The sequence below is a fragment of the Bacillus rossius genome, assembly GCF_032445375.1.
Source record: "Bacillus rossius redtenbacheri isolate Brsri chromosome 4 unlocalized genomic scaffold, Brsri_v3 Brsri_v3_scf4_1, whole genome shotgun sequence".
NCBI lineage: Eukaryota > Metazoa > Arthropoda > Insecta > Phasmatodea > Bacillidae > Bacillus > Bacillus rossius.
In genome coordinates, this window is record NW_026962010.1 from 18,565,844 (window position 1) to 18,592,825 (window position 26,982).

General features: G+C 39.0%; 1 protein-coding gene across 1 annotated transcript in view; it reads left to right on the plus strand.

Annotated features, from left to right (window-relative positions):
- Positions 1-26,982, plus strand: part of LOC134541508 (membrane metallo-endopeptidase-like 1) — an 88,919-nt gene that overhangs the window by 55,498 nt on the left and 6,439 nt on the right. The window contains exon 16 of the mRNA XM_063385008.1: positions 20,051-20,127. Within this exon, the coding sequence (XP_063241078.1) occupies positions 20,051-20,127 (77 nt within the window). The remainder of the gene's footprint in view (positions 1-20,050; positions 20,128-26,982) is intronic.

A 26,982-nucleotide genomic window follows, 5' to 3' on the forward strand; every position in this document is an offset into this window, starting at 1 on the left:
ACTAGTGTTTTCTGTGGAACATACTTGAGTGGTGTCTTCACTGATCGGACCTAGATGACTGAGATCTCGGGTTCGACTCTTGCGAGATGTAGGAAGGCGAAGCTGACGCCGGCGTTTAGGCTGGACTGCTACTGATGTAGTAGGTGCTGGCGATGTAGCACCCATCTGGGTACAGGCAGTTGATGTCTGTACTGGCGAAGTCTGGCCACATGCAGATGCTGGTGGTGACCGAATAGCTGGTAGGTTGAATGCATGTGCGAAAACCTCTTCAAGCGTTGCAGGGAGAACTGTATCGTCTCTCATCATATTCACACTACAATGTCCATAGCCCAGGCAGTTGATAACTTCTAGAGGTGTATCTTGAGGTCCTGGGTTTAAAACCTGTTTCACGTGAAACACAGCATCACAACTCTCCTAAAAATGTTTTAAAACCTCGTCGATCCACTCACTGTAATCAACAGTACCTAGACCAGGCGTTACACTATAGTATTTCTTGTTCGGTTGAAAGTTAGACATCTCTGTTAACTACTTCCGCGGTAGGTCCTTACACCACCACAGTTTCAGCTCGACTGCCATCGCACGAGTCGAGGGTTGTATTTAAAAATATATGTATCACTTGGATAAATATGTCTGTTATGCAATTCCATAGAGTAGAGCATTTATTAGAACAGTCCATTGTTAAAAATTATTTTCAGTTGTATACTATACTCTATGAGATGTTAATTGCTGATTCACTTACGTTTATAAAGTTAGACGTCAGATTTGCTCCTAGCATGAGATGCGATGTCCGAGCTGGTCTCCCCACAATTGATGGAGGTGATGGTCTCTCTGTAATTGATGTAGGAGGTGATTGACGAGATGCGATTGGTAGTAGTTCGACAGTATCATTACTAACGATGCTTGGTGGTAACATTGGTTCACGAGCAGGTTGAATTGTAGGTACATCTCTAAAAACTTGATGTGCGGACTCTATTGGCGAACGATCACGCTCAGGGGATCGTCCCCACGGCTCTTCACGTGACCAGCGTCGCCCATGTTGTCTGCAGTACTCGATTTCAAACCAATTGTGTAGAAATGTTTCCTCATCCTCTGCTTCACTTGGTATGTCCTCTAAGGGCATGGTCCTAATACATTCACACGTATTCCGCCACAAGCTGTTGAAATCATTGTCATGGCGTGAAGACATAATAACAACCGCACGAACCTTCAAATTGCTTCTTAGCTTACAAATTTAACTGAAGGGTGTGAAGCGGTAGAGTCTACACAGTAGAAAGCTGCAGGATGTGTACCAATGATGGTTAACGTAGGTGGTGTTGTGAATAAACCCGTCACACTGTTCCTTCCAACTAATAACTGCCTCCGGATCGGTGTTGCGCCGCAACTGGCACCTTACTGAGGAATAGTCTGGTTCCGAGCTTATAGTTTCAGTCGCTGATGCAGCCTTAAGCGCTTCTAATGTTGTAGGGAATGTACTGTCAGGTCTTAGATAATGGACGACACAATCTACCTTGCTGCAGGATGTCTCGATGATGTCCGGAGCCTCCTCGTCACAATCACTGGTCCAGTGATGACCGAAGTTGCAGACCTCTAGTTGAAAGTATCCATCCTCGGTGATGTAGTTCACACGGCGAAATCCCGGCGTTACTTCCGCATACTTTGCAGACGGATCGAACGGCATTTGCTTGAATTTGTAGCAGCAGCACTATACCCACTCGACTATGAGTTGCTGTGTCTAGGGTGTTGACGTTAATTTATACCGTTAGGACCCCCCTCCAGTCCAGTCACATGTACCGTTGCTTCCGTTGTTGTCCCCACCACCTTGCTGACGGCCTCCAACATTCCAACGCGGTTATCAACCATCCAAGCCCTAAGCATGCTCGCATTGTGTCTTGAGATCGGACCTGGACATGTATTATTGCACGTGTACAATTTATTTAATTCTTTCAATGATGGACAGTCATATTCTGCTTGTACATCTAATATTAGCACATGATGCTTACAATAGCTAGCCAGCCACCGTTTCTGCTCTATTCCTACAACCAATACAGGTCCGGTCAGATGACTTGCCAATATGTTGGGTATTGAAGCATAAGGAAAGAGTCCGTGTTCCCAATGTAAACCATGAAAATTTCTAGTGAGCCAAGCATTTGTTTTTTGATGCTTCCTGGTGAGATATCACCATTCAAATGGAGGTTGAAAGTTACGTGTTATTACATTTCCTTCTTCATCTGCAATGCTAAGTTCCTTGATAATAAACCCATACTGACTAGAGAAGCCTTGGAGGTTTACACATTTCGTCATGGCGGTCGAGACGAGACTAAGCCAATATCCTTTCTAGGTCAGTATTTTAACAGTTTTGTCTCTTGGGTTATACGATACAAGTCTATCATGTAGTATAATCGCAAAGGCTTGAGTTAAAGCAGGGATGTTCCTTGAAGTTGTAACTTCAATTTTGCAATCTATTACATTTGAAGCAATCCTTTCATCCTGGCGAGATACATCAAACATAAACAGAGTTGCTCTGTCTTTGAAACTTTGAGGAGTCAAAAGCGGTGCACATTGCCGTCCATAGAAACTCAACTGGAAGTTTGCATACATGTTATATGCAAGTAAGTAATATCCATTAGTGAAATTGTTTTCTAAATCAATGTAGGGGTAGCTTTCTGAGTTGAGGTATACTTTGATATTCTTTACGTCGCAGTGATCAAATCTCGATTTATCAGCATTAATGATGTTATGTCTAGCAGTTTGAAATGCTACGATTATATACCGTGGCTTCTCTGTGGAAAAACTCGATTTCACATTCCAAGAAATTGTTTGAGCATGTGGTAAAGTAGGATATGATTCTATGCTCCACGATCTAAAAGCTAGGTCGATATTTTTTCCCTTCTCCACCAGTCGAAGAAGCCGTGTTCTTTGGGATGGTGAAACAGTGATCTGTGGAACAAGCCATTCGAAGCTATTTAGAGTTAGTGACACTTGTTGTGGTTGGACACTTACATCTACAATGGCATTGGTAAATGTATTTGCCAATACTATCACTAGCTCTTGCTTTGCATTTATGATAATATGCTTATAGTCTTCTGCGAATCCGAGCAGATGGTTTAGTGGCACACAAATCTCAAACTGTCCAGCTGCAGTAACAGGAAGGCTGTAGTTCTCTTCAAAACTCCACCCTGACATTTCACTAGGTCCATTTTCATCACTTGTGCGTGACAAGTAGTTTTTCACGGTAGATACAGTCCCCACATCTCGATACTCATCAATCTGAACACCATTCAGCTCATATGCTATCCGACTCATCATATGCATTATTCCATTGTTTATAATTTTTGCATTATCCGGTGCTGTACCATCTGCCTTGGTGAAAGTGCCACGTATGCGTAGAATGCTCTTGGAGATTAGAGTGTAGATATCAGCATTTTGTATTGAAATTCTTACCTCAGAGCTTGCTTCATAGGGACCATGTAGGAATGGCCTATAAGAATGGTATTCACTTTTGGTAATGTCATCATCGTATTGTATCAGCTGTTCAATTTCTAAAATACTATCGGCCATTTTGATTAACTTTATACCCCAAATTCTTAAGTAAGCGTACGTTTACACGTGTTAGTCGCTTGAGGTCTCGTGATCCACTGACTTTAGGTTTCGTCACTCCCCTACCTTTATACAGATTAAAGTATTTCACGCCCATATTTCCTCAGATGTAGACGTAAAGTGATTTGTTCGTTTCGAAAGTTAATTAGGTAACCGTCCTGGTCAACAACCCGCACAATCAGTTCCTGTATTCTCTTGAAGGTGACTGGAGTATAAATGAGACTTTTTGGTAGTTCCGTTATTTTATATCCGGGTGGTACAAGTGGAGCAAACTCATGTAGCGTGCTGTTTACCTTTCCGTTGAGAAAACTGTTGCTGACGATATTGGTTGTAATACGTATCACGTTCACAGGAAGGATATTCACAGCCAGTGTTGATTCATGTACTATTCCTTCCTTGTAGATTCCAGCTTCAAAGCCAAGCATGCTTCGTAGAGTATCATTTGCACGAAAATCTATTGCTGCATCACTATACATTGCACACTGTAGTGTGTTGGGGTTGCCTCTTAGTGTGAAGATGATGTTAGCTGGTAGCTTTTGTTTCACATACATCTCAATGTCCGCAATTTCATAACTGCCTGTTGGTAGAATCAGCTCGTGGGACTGCTCTTCACCCTTTAAGATATAACGAAAATAATGGTTTGTTTCATGTACATTAGGAATGCTATTATAGCTGTGAAAGTCGACAAGAGCCATTTCCCACTCTCCAGCACTAAGTTCCAATGGAGGAAAGTGTGTGGAACATAGTTCCGAACTGTTTCCCGTTAGTATTAACGTGATCGACATTTCAGGTTATACGATTACGTCTCTCTATGTGGTGCCACTTTCCCTCGTTTTTGAACTGTGAGCCTAAACTCTCACTTGTGTTTCTTATATACAGAGAGCAGAAACTGTATGCATAAATGACCACAGTTCCATGAGTTTATTCTCTGCTGCCTAGTATAGTTGTAGGTTATATTTGATGGATTCAAATATTGTCTTAGTTCCAGGGGTGGAGGTAAATCTCCAAAACTATCGTAATATGTAACATTCAGACCCTTCTTGCTAAAGAAAACCCAATGACTTCCAGGGCCTTCAGAGGAATCTAAATTAATAATAGCACATTCGTTATGCCATGGTTTTCTTGGTAGGTTGTTCCTCATAAACACATCTCTAAAGTAGGGAATTTTTAATTTTTTTATTGCTATCTTTAAGTCTACATTGGTAAGAGGTCGTTTCGGTAAGTTATTTATTATTGTTTCTTGTTTCCCTTCTTCTTGCTTCTTGGTTTCTGCCTTCCTCCTCCTCCCATCACTGGGTAAGGTTGCAAGAAGAGGCCGGACCCGTTTTTTGAAATGTGTGCTAGTGCCTGCATTTTAGCATTATGCTGAGCATTTTGACTTAGCAATTTCACCTGGTTCTTAGCAGTGTTAACAGATTTGGCTATGCCTGCAGCTCCACCAATCAAACTACCTAGCGCAGCCAATGCTGGGAAAATAAAGGGCAACAGTCCACCCTTCTTTATGGGTGCTTTCCTATTCTGTTTTTTCTTCATAGGTTTGTGTCTTATGCCCGATCCAAGTTTACGTTTAACACGCATGATTTTATTGGCACCCCAAGCCGCAACTTTCTCCCCGAATTTCGTCCCTGAATTCTTTGCAATTTGCGCAGCTGTGTCTGCTAATATACCATCTGCTATGTGTCTGTCACTTAGATTATTGCTTTGCGAATAGCTAAAATCATGCTGCTTGCATGCTTTGTCTAGAGAATTTATGCCTGAGTCACCACGTGCTAGTCGTTTCGATAATTTCGTCCCTGGACCACAGTATTGATATCCTGGCAGGTGTAGTTCAATTGGTAGCTTGTTAATAACAGAATTTATTAACCCTCCACCTTTCTGTACCTTCCTTCTTGCTCGAGTCATAACAACGAACTGATAGTATTCTTTATAAGTATGCCTGTTTTATAGGTTTACACTCAGTGTCATGGAGCTCGTAGCACAGAGCGAGTCGTTACCAGTATGCATCACTAATGATGATGAAGTAGATGCTTGTGATTCGCGACATGGGTCTTTATTACCCTCAACTGTTCGATGCATAATCGCAGGCCCATCCAACTGCGGAAAAACGTGTGTACTACTGAGTTTACTAGAGGAACCAAACGGTCTTCGGTTCGAAAACGTGTACCTATACTCGAAATCACTACAACAGCCAAAGTACTTGCGCTTAGCCAATGTTCTACGCTCGGTGGAAGGAGTGGAGTATTTTCCATTTAACGATAATACCAATGTGGTGCCCCCTGACGAAGCGAAGCCTAATTCGGTGATTATTTTCGACGATGTTGCGTGCGAGAAGCAAGGCATAATTAAAGAGTACTTTTCCATGGGCAGACATGCCAAGGTAGACTGCATATACCTGTGTCAGACATATAGCTGTATACCCAAACATTTTCTCCGCGATAACGCGAATTTTATAGTACTTTTCCGCATGGACGAACTTAATTTACATCACGCTTATGATGATCATGTAAACACAGACATGACATTTAATATTTTTAAATATATGTGCTCATTATGCTGGAAACATGAGCATGGGTTTCTGGTGATTGTAAAGGACAGTCCCCTACTTAAAGGACGATATCGTTGCGGTTTCGACCACTTCATAGTTGTGCATCATTGAAGAATGAACGATAGCGTCTCCAAGTTTGGTGGTGGGAGTCTTAAACGTCAGTATGAGTCGTGTTTGATTCCTACATATGATGGACAATGCAGTGCGGATGGTAAACGTTTGAAACGCGTGGCTACACCTAAAGATCCTGATGATGCTGTTAATAAAAACTATGTTGACGGTATTTCCGGATTGATTACTCATGACTTAAGAACCATTTCGGATGAGTTGAAGCAATGGTTTACTGGACTCAATAGCTCACTCACTAACATGAGAAGTGCACAATTAGAGCTTACCAACTACTTGCATACTATGGAAACGAATAAGCAGCACTCTGTGGATCAACTGAATAAAAATCTTTCTGAAATGCTAATAAAATTAAGTGACATGTTTACTTCGGTGTTGGAAAATAAGCTCTTTTCATTTGAAGGAAAGTTGCGTGAATCGATTTTGACTAGTGTTAAAGATGTGCTAACATCAAACTTAACAGATGCTTTCCAGACAATAAGTGTAAGTAGCATAGATAACACTCATCGGTTTACACAAATGGCTCGCACTGTCGATAGCATGAAGAATGATATACATAAATTACTTTCTCTCATCAATACAGGTTCGAAGCCTGCTGCTCCTAAACCAATAGCTCTACCGAAGCCTGCGACTCCTAAACCAATAGCTCCCCGTACTAAGCCTAAGACATCGTAGGATGTAAAGCTGGGTACACAAGTGCGATTGCTCTCACTTTTATCGGTTCGGGTTTAGAGCTATATAAGACTTCAGTTATCTCGTTTGTCTTCAGTTATGTCGCTCGAGGCAGATAAGCTAGACCACGTCATTAAGAATGTACGTGCTAAATATTTATTAGCAAAACGGGCTCGCCTAGAGCGTAATGAAATCAATGAAGCTATTTTTCAACCAATTACTTCCCGACTTGAAAAGGTAGCACCTGCGCCCATTGTGAAACAAGAACCCTTACAATCTACTTTAAAAAACCCTCAACCTAAGGCTACATCTAGTAACAGCGATGATGATTTACCACTGAATCTATGGTATAGGAAACATCAGAATTCTGAACCTACTACATCAGATGAATCCAATACCGATGAAGCACAAACATATCTAAGTAATTTTAACCCTAGAGTAAATGATGTCATATATGGAGTATATCGTCGCAAAAACAGATGGTTTATAGGAAATTCAGAAATATTCTTTCTCCCCAAAAGTGAGGTACGTGTGAATGATGAAGTTTTTCGGGCTGCACCTGGCTTATACGAACTACTATTCACACGAGATCCATCTGTATACTCCGACATGGCCTTAAAACAGTATAGACATTTACTTGAAATCACGAATGGATATTTTAAAAATAATAATGCTTTGACTGGACAGTATAAGACATTGGAACATCCAAAATTCGGCATTATATACCACATGTTTGGAGGTATCGGGTCGCAGCGGAAAGGTAGTGGACTAGTGCAAAAAACATTTGATTTGAAGCGCAAAAGAGACTATATTTACTGGGATGATCCAAACGAGTTAGTTTCTCGACTTCGCTTGTTACTGGCTTCACAATCAGCCGGACATAGTGGTCACGATAACGAAATACTCTCTATTCTGGAAGAACTGCGTGAAGCAGGTTACATATCATGAGTAAAGCTGGGATTGCCCGAGAGCTTCATGCTCCTGCAAGACGGAACTACAAACGTCGTAAGGTTATAGTGTATGGTCTTAATGATTTATTTCAGGCAGACCTTGTTGAGATGATTCCATATTCACGAATAAACAAGGGCTTCAAGTACATGCTAACAGTCATCGATGTGTAGAGCAAGTTTGCCTGGGCCAGACCTGTACAATCGAAGAATGCAGCCGATGTAACCAAGGCTATGGCAGACATTCTGCGTGATGGGCGCATACCGTCATACCTACAGACAGATCTTGGCAAGGAATTTTACAATGCAGCCTTCAAGGCTTTGATGAAAAAGCATGGTATCAATCACTACTCCACATTTAGTAATGTTAAAGCTTCTGTAGTAGAAAGGTTTAACAGAACATTGCGCACCAAGATGTGGCGTCAGTTCACAGTTAATGGTAATTACAAATGGTTGGATCTTTTGACGAAACTTATAAGTGAATATAATTCCACAGTGCATTCTACCACGAAAATGAAGCCTAAAGATGTAAAGGATGATCGTCTGCTTGGGACTGTATTCACCAACACGAAGAAGCGAAGATACACGCAAGCATAAAGCTAATGTTGGTGACATTGTGAGAATCTCCAAGCAGAAAGGTGTCTTTGAGAAAGGTTTCACAGCGAATTGGAGTTCTGAACTTTTCCGTGTGACACATGTTCGTGAATCGGAACCCAGGACCTACTACCTCGAAGACTTGGACCACAAGCCTATTCGTGGTGGCTTCTATGCTGAAGAGATCCAGCCTACGATGTATCCGGACACATATTTGGTGGAAAAAGTTCTCAAACGAAGAAATGGCCGGTCTTTTGTGAAATGGTGGGGTTTCCCGTCTCAGTTTAATTCGTGGGTAGCAGATACAGAAATCGAGAAGCGCTAAAGGTGAATAACTCCTCATTTACATTTTTTTTTCAAGTACTTAGTCATGATTATTGTTTATACATACATTGCATTATTTAAAGTATGATTATCGCACAGGAATTGTCTCATATCATTTATGAAGTTGGGTAGTCTAAATATATATTTGGCTATTCAATTGTTCTAGCTCCTGTAGCATACGCCTGTTTTGTCTGCTGCGGGAGTGACGTCTGTGCTTGGGAAGAGGCTTTCACAACAGCGCGTGTTCGGGTAGGAGGAAACACACAGAGCCACTCAGGGTATTTGTAAATGTTGTTTGTGACATTCCCGGGCTAATGGAATGTGTTGTGCAGGATATTTCGAGCGAGTTCTGGGGTCTCATAGCATCGCTCCACTAACGCGGTAGTCTGCTTCTAACCACGCTCCTATCATCATGGCTTCCACCAGTGTTTACGCGGAGAGTGTTTGCGATTGTAATTTAAACAGTGTTACGATGGACGATGTTCGGGAATTTGTAATGGATGTAGTACGTCGCTACATAGGAATGGACTTTAATGATATACATTACCACCTTACATCCTCCACCCTCAACATTCTCACTGAGTTCCCTGAGGAAGAGGTATTTATTACCTATTTATATCAGGCTGTTATGACCTGCATCGAGGCCGCAAAGGAAGCGCAAGAGGTGAACGAAGATGTGGATGAAGGAACGGATAGTGGCTTGGGGGATAGTGATGAAGATGAATTGTAAATTTGTGTGTACTACGACACCAAAGGTTGTTACAACCAGTCTGACATTCAGCATCCTAGAGACAACATCAGCACTGCAGCCTTGCAGTCATACCTGTAGAACTAGCATCAGCCTTGCAGAGCTAGCACAGCTTCACACATCAGTTATCGTGAGTACTGGCAAAAAAATGTCATTATTTCTCTGCAACATTCAGTGCCTCACATCACAAAAGGGGTATGTGGTTAAGCAACTTGCAGCAATGTTCATCGAGGACGGTGATGTATTGAGGACCTATGAATACATATTCAAACCGCCATGTGACTGGTCCGAACTAGACAGGCTGTCGCAAAGCGAGAATCGTAAACTGACTTATGAAGTGCATGGACTCTCGTGGAACGAAGGTGAAGTGAGCTTTGACCAAATCTCATCAGTGTTATGTGACATCGTCAACCCTGAAGAAGGATATGTAGTATACGTCCTAGGAGACAAACAAAAAAGTATCTTTAGTGAACTGTGCAGTGCCAACATTGTTGATTTACATAATGAAAGAAACTGTCCTAGCTTCAACAAACTTTTAAAGACTTATGGAAACCGCCTGGATAAATGTATAAAACTGTATGGCAAATTCCATTGCGCCCATTGTAATGTTCAGCTACTTAAATTCTGGCTATTCGACCATCCATACTACTATGTATAATTGGGTCTCGAGTTAATGTTGCCTTTGTCACTATGATGTGTAGTGTGTGAATATTATGTGATTTTATTACTCGTTATTTACTTCTTTTAAATCATCGATTGTTCTTACCCCTTGCTGTTTGTAATAAGATTTAAATAAATATGTGTTTAACATTTACGTTGTTTGCTTTAATTTCAAAACATTTAATTGCCGCTATTATTGAATTGTAACTATAAGTTATTAGTCTCCTCAGCTAGAGTGATTGCTTTAATACATAAATTCTAACACTACCTTCGAGATGTCTTCCGCCACTACGAGAAGAAGAGAGAGTCTCTACACAACACCAATATTTTATAAATACTCTATCATATTTAATAAACATACATTATTAATTAATAATAATATGGCTACAGGTTCCAAACTTATCCCGACTTGTCTCGACTGACTACATAACACTTGGCGCCATCCGGCGGTAACTTTAAGAATTAAAGATGGCGACGGTGGCACACTCTGGTAGCAACACTAGGAACTAAAGATGGCGACGGTGGCGTCATCTGGTATCGATTATATTAACTAAAATATGGCGACGGTGGCGCCATCTACCAACCAACTTGAGAACCAAGATGGCGGCGCCTCTGACAACTAATTTTTGAATTTGGCGCGCGATACTAGCGACATCTACCAGCCAACTTGAGAACCAAGATGGCGGCGCCTCTGGCAACTAATTTTTGAATTTGGCGCGCGATACTAGCGACATCTACCAGCCAACTTGAGAACCAAGATGGTGGCACCTCTGGCAACTAATTTTTTGAATTTAGCACCATCTGGCAGTCTGTGCTGGAATTAAAGATGGCGGCTGTATAATAATTTTATTTTCAAATGTGGTGCCTTAGGTATGCATTAAGGAAGGCAAAAACACCCTCCTCCCCCATTTATCATAAACTTGCCGTCAGTACGTAGCATATATAGATTATTTATTCCACCATATTCCAATTGGTCTCGTGGTCTAGTGGTCAAGGTGTCCGCCTCGTAACCACGACATCCTGGACGTTTTCACGTCCCATGGATCGAATCCCAGCCTCGGCACTGAAAATATTTTAGTTAAAATAAAATAATCCCTGGTGCTATCTGGTGGCGACCAACAGAACTATATGACGTCACAAGATGGCTGCCACCAGCAGACGAAAACAAGATGGCGGCCACCAGCAGATGAAAACAAGATGGCGGCCACCAGCAGACGAAACAAGATGGTGGCTGATGATTACATCGAATTTCAAAAGTTCGAAAAAAAAATTCGAATCCAAGATGGCGGCCGTGACGAAAAGTGCAACGGTGACGTCACGATTCGAAGTTGGTGGAAATTTCTAGAAATACAAAATGACGGATGGATTAGCATGGATTAGCATGGATTAACATATGGATTAGCATAGATAGGCATACGAATTGGCATAGATTGGCATACGAATTGGCATAGATTGGCATACGAATTGGCATAGATTGGCATGGATTAGCATAGATTGGCATGGATTAGCATAGATTAGCATAGATTAGCATACGGATTAGCATGGATTAGCATACGAATTGGCATAGATTGGCATACGGATTAGCATGGGTTAGCATACGGATTAGATGACGTCATCCAAGATGGCCGCCGGATCCTCAATCCTCCGCCTGTGCTTGAACCCCCCTTTTCCAACTACTGTAACGGGACATTTTTTCGTGCGTACATGGCTGATGAACGTAACGGGACACTTTTTCGTGTGTGCATGGTCGAAGGAAGTGACATAATCCAACATGGCTGATGAAGCGAAGCCTTAAGGTGGCTGGATCGGATCCCCGGATCCCCCTCCGTCGTCCGGTGCACTCATACATACTTTATATACCTACTTACAGGCGTGAGTGTATGATTATTGCATAAAAGTACATACATAGTTTCAGACTATAGTACTCCATGTAGGCTATCATCACATGTCTTGAAAAATTATTGAAATATAATATTATAAGTAAAACTATCAAATATGACGGTCTCCTAAATTTTAATTCACGTCTTTTGAGTATATCCTGTACTAGTGCGTGTAACTACATGTGATTTTGTTTACACATTTACCATGGGTGTAGACAGTATTTGTGGAAGGGGAGGGCAGAAGCCAGTCCCTCCTCAGGAGACTCTTTTTCAAAGATAATGATTGAAAATTAATTTTTAGGTTAGTTGACGATCCCTTAAGTACTTTTTGAAATTCCTGCCATTGTAATTTTTGTAAAATAAAATTCTTTGTCTAAATAAATCTAGCAACCCTACTTTCCCCCTTTTTTTTACTACGCTCTTGACACTTATTGTTACAGAAACAGGTTCCTCTTTTGAATAAGCTTCTCTGCACTAATACCTGTGCTTTGTTAACAGAAATGTAAACAAATATACACATAAAACAAACAAATCATAAATCTGTTTAAAGAAAGTCAGTATCTATGTGAATATCAACAAATTCAGTATAGTTCATTAAATAAAATTTCCACCAACAAACATTTTAAATAATAGGTAAATTAATTCAAGGTGTAGTTTCGGACAAACGCCATTACTAATTAAACTGTATGTCATGACAAACATCAGTCTGTTTGTGCCTTAAGATCTCTTTCCCGAAACGTCGCAACTGTTCTCTTAGGAATCATATATTGTGTTAGTCTGCGCTATCATCGTTATAGTTTTCAAAATATATGTTTTTCGCTCAACTGTTGCTTACGGTGTTTGTCTGTTGCTGTCATCACTGTTTCTTCACATCGCTGGGTTCACCTGTGCATCTCTGTATAGCTGTTGTTTTTTCCATTTTTATCTGTTAAGTTTCATCGTTAATTTATTCTGTTTGCCGTTGAGCACCGTAAATGTTCTTTGTAAATGGAACAGAAATATTCATGTAACCTTAACTATTTGTTAATTTGTTCATTTACATGAAAATAACTGTATTTATGCTTCGTGTTGACCAAGTACCTCCAATATTTAGTTATTTGCAAACAGTTGTTTGAATAGCTTCCAGGAATTAGCTGTGTATGTTAAGCACGGTAAAACAAAAGAAAGCCAAAAGTAATATAAAAATGGTTAACTTTTCTGTGGCGTTAAAACCAAATAAATAAAATGTTTATACAATAACGCATATTTTAACTAAACACACTCTTTTAATATCTAACATTTATTTCAATATAACTTTACCATCGACAGTGCAGGCTCTTACATATGTTTTTACTAGTCTATATTTCTATATAATTATTTTACAGCGAGATTGTAAGTTCGTTTGCAGGAAAGTAACTAAAAAATTGCCAGACTAGTTATACAAATTATATTTCACTGTTATGAAATGGCATAATTCAAACTGAACGAACGACCGACATAAGAACCCGTAAATTTGTTCGTTACCGAGGTTAGATGTTACTGCACGTACTTCACGTGTTAATGACACACGAAACTACAGCAAACTCATGGAATAACATCATGTCAGTGTTAAGAAGACTGCAAGTATCCGCTCTACCACTCTGGTTCTGGGGTAGAGCGCCTGCCTTGTGACTTGTAGGACCCGGGTTCGCGCCCCGGCTCCTCCAAGGCGGATTGCCCAGACAAAATGGTGGCATTTTTCTGGTATGAATACAATCCCTTGCAACAAGTCAGGCTACCAAAGAAACGGTGGGTGGAACAGAAAAAAAAACCTTCCAGGTGGTTTCCAAATGGGGAGCCCGTTTCTTTTCTTGGGCTCCCCATGCGGTGGCCATTCCGGGGGTTTCTCCGGGGGGACGTAGTTGTGCCAAAATATGTTTTGTAGTTGTGTAGTGTTTTATTTTTTAGTAACTGTAGTATTATCATTCCAACATGTTATAAATAAAGCTCAAACAAACATTTAAAAAATTTTGCTTTGTCAGTGAGTGGATGTGTGTTCAACCATTTATCGGTATATATTTTCTTGAAGTGTTATGAGCGGTTAAATTCTAGTCAGAAACCTTTGTTTTGTAGTATTTTAGCAGTTTTTGACGAAAATATATTTATAGGCACATGGATTTTATTCCTAAAAATATTATTTCTGTAAAACCACATAGTTTTCAATCAGGAATATCGTCTTTATATATATATATATATGTGTGTGTGTGTGTGTGTGTGTTGGTGTGTGTGTACCAGTATAAATCTAGATGTAAATAAAATAAAATATTTATTTCAACATACTCTTATGATTAAAAATTGTCAATTTTAGGCCTCGTCAAGCAATGCGTGGTATATATGTTTTAATTATCTTACAAATAGACGCTTTGCAGTCAAATTATCAAATGCAATTTCATGGTATTAGGTGTTCCGCAAAGTAGTAGTTTATCTCAACTACTCTTTAATATTTAATAAATGATATTCCAACTGTAACCAGAATTGATCAAGAAAAGATGCTGATGGAAAAAAAAAATATAATTGGTAAATATATTTGTGAAACTATTCAGCAAGATATTTCAGCTGTCCGGAACTGGTTTTCAATTTAACAAACGTTTCTGAATTACGATAGCATTTATTGTACAACCTTTATTCAAAAAAACTAATTTAAATAATCAGAATTATCACATAGTATGTAATGACATTAAACGTGGTGTTCTCTTTTAAGACCTTTGAGTTATATTGGATGCAAAGCTTTTATTCACCAACATGTAGATAATACTATTAGCAACAAGTGAAGATCTTTAGGTCTTATTAAATTTAAAACTTTCTCTGCACGAAAAGATTTTAATTAGAAAAGAATTAAAATAATACTGAAAAAGTTCTTAGATTAATATTTAAAAATTTCAGGCATTTAAATTATTTTGAATATGCTACATTCCTATATAACCTATTTGCATTTTCTATTTATAAGACGTTCGATCAGTGATGCACTTTTTATTATAAGCATTTTATTACCATTTTTGTTGGTTCAGACATGACTCGGTTTGGATTAAGAATTCCAACTTACAATTACAGAATAAGTGACACTTTTAAAACAATTAGTAACTATAAAATGTGTAAAAAATTATAACTCCTTTTGAATAATCTACAAATATTCATTAGTAAAACTTTTGTAATCTACATATTTATTTTGTATACACCATTTTAGTTTAGGTTTAACATTTTTGTGAAAACCAAAGTAACCAATTGGTTAAATGAACTTTATCAATCTTTAGCTATCTGTGTGTTGTGTTGTTTCGTGTTTTGTCGCATTGATGTGTACCCGTGTATATCTTGTGTTAATGTGTTTTTGTTGTAAGGCAGAAAAAATGAATTTAAATTAGATCTTACTGTTTTAATGAAGTTGGATAATATGCCACGCATAGTAATATTTTTTTATTTTCTAATATTAAAAATTACTTAAATTTCAACAGAGTTTATTTTTGAAAGACTGTAAGCCTGTGCAAATCCCATCAACATTCGAAATGTACGAGCCTATGTCTCCCCTAGAGCGCCTGTGCTGCTTGCCCTGTGCCAACAAACTACACTATACAAAAATATTTCCCTCGCATTTCAGCATGTTAAAAACACATTTTGTAGACTTTAAATAATTTATTATAGACATTAAAAACCTTAACATCTGAGATTTATGTGTTCAGTCACAGAAAACATTACATAAGAAAATCCTTTAATATTTGCTTTGGATTTGCTCTCATTTAATAATAATCTACAATTACTTCAATTATTCCAGTGTGCAAATATGTAAATTCTATGAAGCTAGTTACATTACAATTTTATGAGTAAGGCCGTTTTCCTCATTCCGTAGAATGTATAAGAAATTTTGGCAGAATGAAATACAAGGTACAGTACCACATGTATTTTTTTTTAAATCGTCGTAATAAGATTACTGTGCTACCTATATAACATTTTTGGAAACATTTCTTTCTTCTCGTCCGCGATCTGGATATTATTTGTTATTGCAACTATCGCCGTCTGAAGCGCTATCTGTACAGCTATATGGTTGACAGAGCTAACTACCAAGTATTCTATACACTACTTCGAGGACAATGCTGCTGTACTCATTCCATGGAGGTTGTAAGAAAATATGGCAGAATTCCGTCTCGTCCTTTTGACTTATGGCAGATTTCCGTTATGGTACTACTTTTCCGCCTTTTTCGAAGAGGCTAGGCGGAATACTGTCATTATGGTAGTCTTCCGATATGGTAGTCTTCCGTCGCCCCAATGGCCTTGCCTTCTAAATCGTCCGCGATCCTTTTAGAACTTTAAAAACAAAACATAAATACTATAAAAGAAATTATTTAAAAAATGGAAAATGGGAGTTGTCACGTCAAAAAAATAAACTGTTCTTGACGCTTTTAGTTCGCTAGCCGCCGCGAGCTTCACACAGAGTACGGGTCTTGCCAAGGAGAAGGATAGGAAGTTGCCAAACCGTGTGGCGGGCTTAGAGAAATGACTATCACTGTTTGCGTGTTCGTGATTTACCTCTTATGATTTTCTATTTCAAAACTGATTACCCTAAGTGTGTAGCCTATGTGTTAATCCCGATGAGATAGCTGTGTGCCAGATTTCATCCAAATGTGTTCAGCAGTTCGTAGCGAAATTAAATATATACCAGTAATTTATGTATAATCAGAAGCTTCTAAACGCAAAACGTGTCATTAAAATCAGTCCTGTAGTTTTTGCGTGATGCTCGAACAAACAATAAGACAAGCAGACACACTTAAAATTATGTTATAGTTTTATAATAAATATAATATAATAATTTTTTTTTTTAATTTTGGACGTGACGTATAATAAATCTATGAACGCCGGCTGTACGCACGGAAAAGTGTCCCGTTACGCACATTGTTCCGTTACGCTGTGTCCCGTTACGCACATTGTTCCGTTACGCTGTGTCCCGTTACGCACATTGTTCCGTTACGCTGTGTCCCGTTACGCACATTGTTCCGTTACGATGTGTCCCGTTACGCACATTGTTCCGTTACGCTGTGTCCCGTTACGCTCATTGTACGCTTGCGCCGCATCTATCTCTCTTCCACTCGACTGTTTATAAAGTGAAGTGAAAAGTTAATGTGGTTTTCATTACTTGTTACAACAACAATTTCGGAAATAAAGGTTAATTATTCTTGAATTTTAAAAATCTGATTACTGGTATACTTTCAAGTATTTATTCTTTTATTATTAAAATAAAAATAATTCAATTTTATTCATAAAGTATCCAATCATTTCATCAATGTTTTGTTATGACGTCACGTTAAACTATCGTCCGTAAACCGACTTTACATACAACCAATTTTTTTGTTATAAGTGTGGTACTGCTTGGGAAATAACGTTTGTTCCATGGTGATTCCTCGGTGAATTCTGAAAAGGAAACACTTGTTTATCATTGTGTTTCCGCTATTTTTAATCACTGACTGATGTGTACTTTTTGATCTATTTCGAGTCAATGTATATTATTGAAGACGAACACTAGTAGTAAACTGAAAATGAATTATATGTACAATTGTAACGCAAAGGTAAGAGCAATTTTTAGTAATGAAATTATGTGTGTGATTCAAGCCACAAACACAGATAAATGTTTTTCTTATAAGTCTAAAAGAATACTGGCTCTATAATATGGTACAGTTTAGTTTAATCAGTTTATTTCCGATGTGTAAACTTCTTAGTTTTCGGTGTACGGCATTTGGTAGGAGTAATTTCGTGAAAATGGAACGGAATTGATGAACGGAAATTTGACACAAAGCTGGCGGACCCACGTGTAGCAACATAAACCTGTATATACAGTATAGTCACTTTTGTAAATATGAGGGTACATACTAAACTTATTGGTGTGACAAATAAAAATTTTATGACAGTGAAACTACCCTAGAATATATTTAGTAAACTTAAGCTGGGTTTACGATTGATTTCCTTAAGAATTATAACTTAACATCGAGCACACGATTAAGTCAAAACTACATCTTCCAGTTTATGATTCTAACCAATCACAGCACAAAACAAATGTTCGGCCATTGTTCGAAACGGAGAAGCAGGTTTGAAATAAGTTATTGACAAATGGGATATCTATTTTTCGAAATGGATGATGATTACAAATGACAAATATACGAATTCTAATCCTCGCTCGGTCCGATAATAAGACATAAACTTCCGGTTGAAAGGTTCCGGTTTGTTGTGATTGGTCGCTTCCCTTAAGTCTTAACGAAAAATATAAAATATAAAATATAACCATTTTTGTTAAGTCTTAAGTCATCATATGGTTCGCACACGACCCGTCAAAAATCACACACGACAATCATAAACCATTCCACTAGTTTACATAGAGTCATATAGTAAGTACACGACTAAGTCTTAAGTCTTAATTCTTAATGTTCAATCGTAAACCCACCTTAATTCTTAATTTTCAATCGTAAACCCACCTTTAAAGAGTCATACCTTATAAAAAGTAATCCCAAGTTTTTTAAAAAAAGTAAGAAATCTTGAACCACCATAATAATAAATCATATTCTCCCTACCAATTCCCAATAGTCCTGATGGCGCAGTAGTATAATGCATACACGCTTGTTAAGTTCAAGGGGCATGGTTCAAATATCGTCAATGGGACAAGTATTGTATTCTTTTAATAATTTTATAATATTATATTATAATTTTGAGTCATCTCAATAAGATTATGTTTTTCATTGTAGGATCTATTTACAGACTTATTTCATTCGTTTAAGCAAAAACAAATATACATATTTATTCTTATAATTATAATATGTGTTTAAAAATGTTTCAGGTTCATATTTTAGTAATTCCATAGAATAATAACTTCTAAAGTGTGCGGAAACCTTAACTTATTAAAGTTTAATGAATTTTAACAAGATGAGCAGTATTTTAATCAAATTTGTTGTCGAAAATCCAATACAAAGCCGGAATATATTGGACTGGAACTTTTAAAAGATTGCTTTAGATAACCAAAAAAATGTAAAATATCTTTGACGTCATGTTCGTCCCAAAACAATTTTCCTGGCTAATAAATTATGGTCTTTTTTAAGTTGCTATTATATTTTCGTAAGACTATTCAAGGTTAAAAAATGTATTCCAGGATAGTTTCACTAACATAAAGTTTAATTTGGGTGCATGTTGCCACACCTGGGTCTGCCATATTAACGACTTCGGCTCGTGGCTATAGCAGTTTCTGCATGCGCATTGAACTTTCAACCTGTTAAATTTCCGTTTTATAATGCGCGCTTATTTTATTGTATTTCTGGTGAAAAGAAAATTTTCACCTTCAACGTGCCTAAAGAATTATATCGTCAAAACAGCAGGGAATGATAATTCCATTCTAGGGGTAAATTTCACTTATTCAGCGTTGAGGCAATTACATGAAATGCATTCGGTACTCCTGTTGATCGGTTATCTTTGAGAAATCAATAGTACTACCATCTTGTTAAACCGAATTATAGTTAGGTTTTAAAAGGGGAAAAATTTTACAATTTTCCCCAAAAATGAATACTATTTGTATACTTATCATGCTGTTTATTTTCAACGTGAGAATACATGAATTTTATCGTTACCGAGGTTAAATGTTTACACGTCACTGACAAATACTGAAACACTCGCTCACATATTTTTCCCTTTAAAATGTGGTCACACTAACCAATTATGATGACAGTTTGATTATTTTATTTGGTACGAGTTTTATCAAAATGATGGACCAGATCTTCAACCACTTTTCAAAAATCTTTTCTTAGATTTCCATCTACATATCCATTCGTCGGTTTCATGAGTTCCTATTGCATTAGTCAAAGTAACACATTTGCTTCTCTTAATGTCTGTACAACCACACTAATTCACATAAGTTAAATATTTTAGTATTTTACAGTCTATTTTGATAGTTTTCTTAATTGTGTTCTCTCCACAGACATCCTGCCAGAAGAAACCCACGTGGGACGAGTCGGCTCCACTGAGTCTAAATCTGCCGTTACCATGGCCAGTCAGGTACAGTATAGTGAGTTAGTTGTCGATGATGCCTAATGATCCTGTTGACAAGCTCCAGCCACTTGCAAGCATCCAGTGTCTGTTCTATCAAGGCCAAACCAACACACTGCCATCCACAGCAATACGTGTACGTGAGACCAGAAACCAATGTTGCTTTAACTCACTCACCCTAAAATCTAGGAAAACTTATACATAAGCAACTCAGTGAACTTTCTTCGATCTCCCCGCAAAAGAAATCGCAGGGTCGCCACTTAAGGCCTTTTCAGCTCGATGGAGAGACTTCTCGTCAGCCCAGTAATATGTGTGTACATGTCTTAATTAGTTGCAACTATGAGTAGTATAGAAAAGGGGCTCCTGGGACAGGCGCCAAGCGGTGGAGCTGAAGCCGTGGAGCCTGCCGATTGCTCTGACGTCATGGCGGCCATATTGGATGACCGTGACCTTGACAGTGACCTTTACCTTTGACCTTGACCCTGGCGGCCATATTGGATCCGCCATCTTTAAATCGAGAGCACCACTTACTCATGATGAAATTTTCGTCACGGTCGCCATATCGGTTTTTTTTCTATTCCACTGGAGGCCGCCATCTTGGATACCGTCGGATTTATTTCCGCTGTTTGTTCCTAGAGAGCGCCAGCGTCACTCTGTCTCATCACATAAGGCCGATGTTACATTACCTACTATAGCTATTATGGTCCTTATAGACATATTAAATTAAATTTTTTATACAAAATATATTGGAAGTGCTCTGATCTCTAGGTCGGAAAACATACGCCTTTAACCGCACGGCCAACGAGACATTTACCAGACTGAGAATTATATAAGGTATATTATATAAAAATAACATGCATATTCGAACTTGTATTTTTTTTTAATTTTAAGAAATATTATCACTTGTTCGAGACAGAACCACCATCTTTTATTAAGACTTAACTGTTGCAATTCGCGTTACGGCCACCATCTTGAAAATCCGTAAATTTTATGCTAGAAATTCCGAAAAAATGCCAAAAAAAAAAAAATTTAAAAATTGCCTACTTCAAATGTTTAGTTATTTAAACGATTTCGGTTTTCGGTTCGATTTCGGCGAGAGTAAACCAGTAATTTATTAATATATTTAAAAAATTCTCAATAAAGTAATAAAAACATCTTACACCACACCAAAAATTTTGAATTGTCACCACTGTATCAATTATCGTTACGGACACTATCTTGAACATCTTTATTTATTATCCGATTATAATGAAAAAAGTTTGAAATTCATCAAAAAATAACTTATTAGAATACTGACTGATTAGATCGATTTCCGTTCTTGGTTCGAAACTGGTAAGAGCAAAAATAAAAATCATCAGATCCTTCCTCCACAGAAGCCACCTACAGACTGACCTCCGTCCACCAGTACCAAGGTATATATCATCAGCTGGTATGGCGTCACGTCAGCCATATTGTTTTCGTCTGCTGGAGGCCACCACCATCTTGTTTTCAGCAACTAATTGTGTGCCACCATCATGTTAGTGTAATTTTTACCCGCTAGAGTACAGTAATCAATTATTATTACTGAGGCGACCCCCATCTTTAAATTGGGACACCATCTTGAAATTGTGTAATTATTTAGCTAGGAATTCGGAAAAAAATACAAAACACATCAAATAAATACCTTATTAAAACACTGATAAATTCGATGGATTCCCGTCCTTGGTTCGATCCCTGGGACAAACAAAACATCTTAATTTTATCTAAAAAAAAATATAAATTTCAATAAATAATGATCAAAGTCCTAAAAGAAGCATAGTTTCAAAATCAACCATCATCCTATAAGTTATTAAGGCCACCATCTTGGATATTTGTATTTATTGACCTAGAAATTCGGAAAATATTCCAAAATTTACCGAAAAAATCGCACATTACTTTACATATTGAAACGATACTTGGTTCGATCTATGGATGAAGCTAAAAATAAATTTAATTTAAATACCAGAAAAGTGTCAGGTTCGAAAAATAAAACACCGCAAGTTCTTTTACAAACATAATATTTATTACATAATTTCTATTCTACTACAGGAACATTTGCGATAGTTATCAATTTTATAATCATTTAGGCCTGCACAGGCGTAAAATGTCTATATTTAGCTCCAATCGGTTTATACTAGACAGAGACCAACCAGAACCTTTACTGACATAGTCCTCCTCTTCTTGACAGAGTTTCTGGATACCGTGTTTAACAGTTTGCTTCACATCGTCAGAACTGTAAATTACTGCAGCCAATGTCTTTAATGCACACTTCTTCACTTTGTCATCGAACAAATATGGCTTTCCAAATATACAGTCCAACCACAAGTTATATTTCAAAGATCAGTTTGTTGCTACGTCATCAGTAAGCTGATTACGTTCTGTCTGATATCGTCAAGAAAATTACAAATGTCTTTCGACTCACTAATCGTATTTAGATAATAGTAATCCTTCAAGGATCCGCGAAATGCAGACTGCGCCAAGTAGAAGTCATTATCATTCACCTGTAGAGCACCGATCACAGTCTTAGGTTTAGTTCTAGGTCCAGATGCCATAGCAACCGGTTGCTGCGCATCTGTTTTTTGCTTGTACGCTTTCGAGTCTCCAATATAAAGCGAGGAACCGAAACTTCTGTAGGTAGTTCAGCAGTAGGCGCACGGACTTCACCTTCACAGTTTTTCACATGTCGACGCAAATTATCAATAAGAGTAAACCATTCATGACACTCATCACAGCGAAACTTCATGCGAGAAGGATTCTTCGTACATGTACTCCTCTCTTGTCTCCGTACATCATGAGCAAATGCGAACGACGTATCACAGTAGCTTCAAGGATACCAGGGTAATGAAGTCGAGCCTTTCAGAACCGATCCAGATACTGACATTGCCGCAATTGTACCATATCCAGGAATACTCTTATGAACATCAATGCATCGTTGTTGTACAGAAACCTTTACTTTCTGCCGAACATCAGGACCTTTGCATATCTTCATGTGCGTTTTCATATTATCTTGTCATGAAAATTGCTTGTGGCATTTCTCACAGCCAAACATTTTGCGAGGAGGGTTCTTAGTACATTCTCTCTTCTCGTGTCGACGAGCATTGCTGTTGTTTGAGAAAATCTTTTCGCAGTAACAGCACCGATGATCGTTAGTTGTTGACGAATCACCACCCATTGAAGTCTCCATCGATGGCGGACCAGCGTTCGCCGAGTTTTCCTGTGTAGCCAGCACTACCGGCATTAAAGTCTCTTCTGCTGGTGGTAACGCGACTGTTGAATCTCCTCCAATGTTGACATCGTCGTTGTCAACGGGATCTGTTCCTTCTTTGTCGCCGCTGACGTCAGGTTCCCGTAGATGATGGTACAACCTCCATTGAGTTCAACGTTAAAGACGGTAAAGATGCCATCGAGTTCACAAGAACAGGTAATTTTGCGACTTATGCACCAGAAGATACAAACTAGGTGATCCTTACACCGTCGACGTCAGTAACAAACTGAGCGACTTGCAGTCTAGGACTCGCTTATATACATGCACCAGATGGAATAATATGGTAGTCAAATCAAGAACCATTTACTATAATACTAGAATCAAAACAACATTAAAAATAGAGGAACATTAATCGAAAAAATTTGATGCTGTGTGATACGTTCTCGTCTCATGAATTCGAACCAACCTAGGCTCCAAGAGCTACTATTCACGCCATCAGATCTATCTACATTTGGCTCCAATGCTCCAATTACTCATCAGCTCCAAGAACTCCAAAGCTCCATTCGCTCCAACATGTAATGTACGTACAATACACGCAATGTACGCGCAATGCACGCAATGTACGCAATGTACACGCAATGACTACGCATCGTTCACGCAGGTCAAGCATTCAATGAAAACGAAGCACCATTTGTCGGAAATTCTACTATACCTAAGCTCATTTAACGAAAATGAGGTGCATTCACTTGTTCATTCAACTCGGTAGGATGCGATCGTCAATGATAAGTTAGGATATAATGTCTCCAAAGGTCTATGAATACAACAGTTTTTAGTTCCAAAAGTCATTGGCTCCAATAGTGATTGGCTCATCAGTTATTGACTCCAAAAGTCTGTTGACTCCAAATGTCATTGGCTCCAACAGTTATTGGCTCCAACTGCCCTTTGCTTCAACAGCTCCAATGATATTTGGCTAGAATGCTACGAGTCTAAGAGGCAATGAGGTTATAAATGGCTGCGAGACTGCATGGCTTAAAGGCTGCGTGACTACAAATTTACATGTCTATGAAGCTATATGGATACAAGTCTACTCGGCTCAAAATGACTGCGAGGCTACATGGTTACAAGGCCACTTGGCTACAAAGCTTCAATTCTACTAGTCTACAAGACTCCTCCAACTGCCTACGAGTCTACAAAGCTCCAACTGCTCCAGCAACATTATGTTAAAAGAATACAAGGATACTTGGTTACGTAGCTACAAGTCTACGAGGCTACTTGGTTATGTAGCTAAAAGTCTACGAGGCTTCAAGGCATCATGACTACGCGACTACGAGCCGTGAGGTTACGAGACTACATGACTACGAGTCTACAAGTTTACGAGACTGCGAGGATACAGAACTACAAGTCTACATGAGTACTTGGTTACGTAGCTAAAAGGCTACGAGGCTCCAAGGCATCATGACTACGCGACTACGAGCCATGTGGTTACGAGACTACGTGACTACGAGTCTACAAGTTTACGAGACTGCGAGGCTACAGAGCTACGAAGCTTCTAGAACACAAGGTTACGTGATTGCGAGGATACAGGTCTACAAGTCTACATGAGTACTTGAATACGAAGCTACAAGTCTAAAAGGCTCCAATTTCTGCATCTGTCTTCGGCTGAATTTTCTCTTTGGCTCCAACTACTCCAACAGCATTATGTTATAACATTACAAGGCTATATGGTTATGTAGCGTCAAGTCTACAAGGCTCCAATTGGCGAATCTGTCTTCAACAAAATTTTCTCTTTTGCTCCAACTGCTCCAACAACATTATAAGATTACAAGGTTACTTGGTTACATAGCTACAAGTCTACGAAGTTACTTGGCTACGTAGCTAACTCTCATCACTGAATGGTGCTTTTGTAGTCAGTTAGAGCCAAGGAGTCTCGAAGTCACGTAGCCTCGTGTTCTGGAAGCTTCGTAGCTCTGTAGCCTCGCAGTCTCGTAAACTTGTAGCTCGTAGTCATGTAGTCTCGTAACCTCCTGGCTACTAGTCGCGTAGTCATGATGCCTTGGAGCCTCGTAGACTTGTAGCTACGTAACCAAGTAGCCCTGTAATCTTTTAATATAATGTTGCTGGAGCAGTTGGAACTTTGTAGACTCGTAGGCAGTTAGAGGAGTCTTGTAGACTAGTAGAATTGAAGCTTTGTAGCCAAGTGGCCTTGTAACCATGTAGCATAGCAGTCATTTGGAGCCGAGTAGACTTGTATCCATATAGCTTCATCGACATGTAGTTTCGTAGTCACGCAGCCATTTAGCCATGCAGTCTCGCAGCCATGTATAACTCGTAACCTGCTAGATCCTTGTAGACTCATAGTCTTGTAACCTCATAGCCTCTTAGACTCGTAGAATTCTAGCCAAATATCATTGGAGCTGTTGAAGCAAAGGGCAATAGGAGCCAATGACTGTTGGAGCCAATGACTTTTGGAGTCAACAGACTGTTGGAGTCAATGACTGATGGAGCCAATGACTTTTGGAACTAAAACCTGTTGGATTCATAGACTGTTGGAGACATTATATTCTAACTTATCATTGACGATCGCATCCTACCGAGTTGAATGAACGAGAGAATGCACCTCATTTTAGTTAAATTATCTTTCGTTTTGTAGAATTTCTGCCCAAACGTGCTTCGTTTTCATTAAATGCTTGACCTGCGTGAACGATGTGTAGTCATTGCGTGTACATTGCGTGCATTGCGTGAATTTAACGTACATTATGTGTTGAGGCGAATGGAGCTTTGGAGCTCTTGGAGCTGATGGGTAATTGGAGCATTGGAGCCAAATCTAGATGGATCTGATGGCGTGAATAGTAGCTCTTGGAGCCTAGCATATACTGGTTGGTTCGAATTCATGAGACGAGAACGTATCACACAGAATCAAATTTTTTCGATCAATGTTCCTCTATTTTTAATGTTGTTTTGACTCTAGTATTATAGTAAATGGTTCTTGATTTGACTGGCATATTATTCCATCCGGTGCATGTATATAAGCGAGTTCTAGACAGCAGGTAGCTCAGTTTGTTACTGACATCGACGGTGTAAGGATTGTCATGTCCACCAGTTTGGCCTCGGCTGGTATGATAGCACAAGCCCCAAGTGCGCCACCCATCCTACATAATCTATGGGGAGGAAAGTTAGTTCGCCACCCGCCCCTAGATGGCAGACAAAGGGGAATGTAAATTAAGGAAACTTTGTCTACCTGCCCAGCCTAATTCAGGACAAATATGTAAATACCCAGTGTGGTATCAAGAAGCCTTTAAATTATAAAAGTGAATGTAAAGAGCATTGTAATTCGAATATGTATGCACAGGAAGGGTACAGATGTGCCCTCCCTGATGAATATGTACATACATTGTATATTTACTCTGGCTGAACTAAGCCAGGAAAAAAAAGCTCTTCCCAGTAATTTCTGGGTTAATAAAAGTGACAGAATACTTGAGCAGTATTATTTAGGCAGCGACCTCTCTGGGGGACCGCTCCTCCTTCCTACCTCTCCCTGCTCTTGGGCAGCGACCCCTGCTCGGGGACTGCTCCCGCTCTCTTCCCCCCCCCCTCTTCCCGATCTCTCCCTGCTCTTGGGCAGCGACCCCTGCTCGGGGACC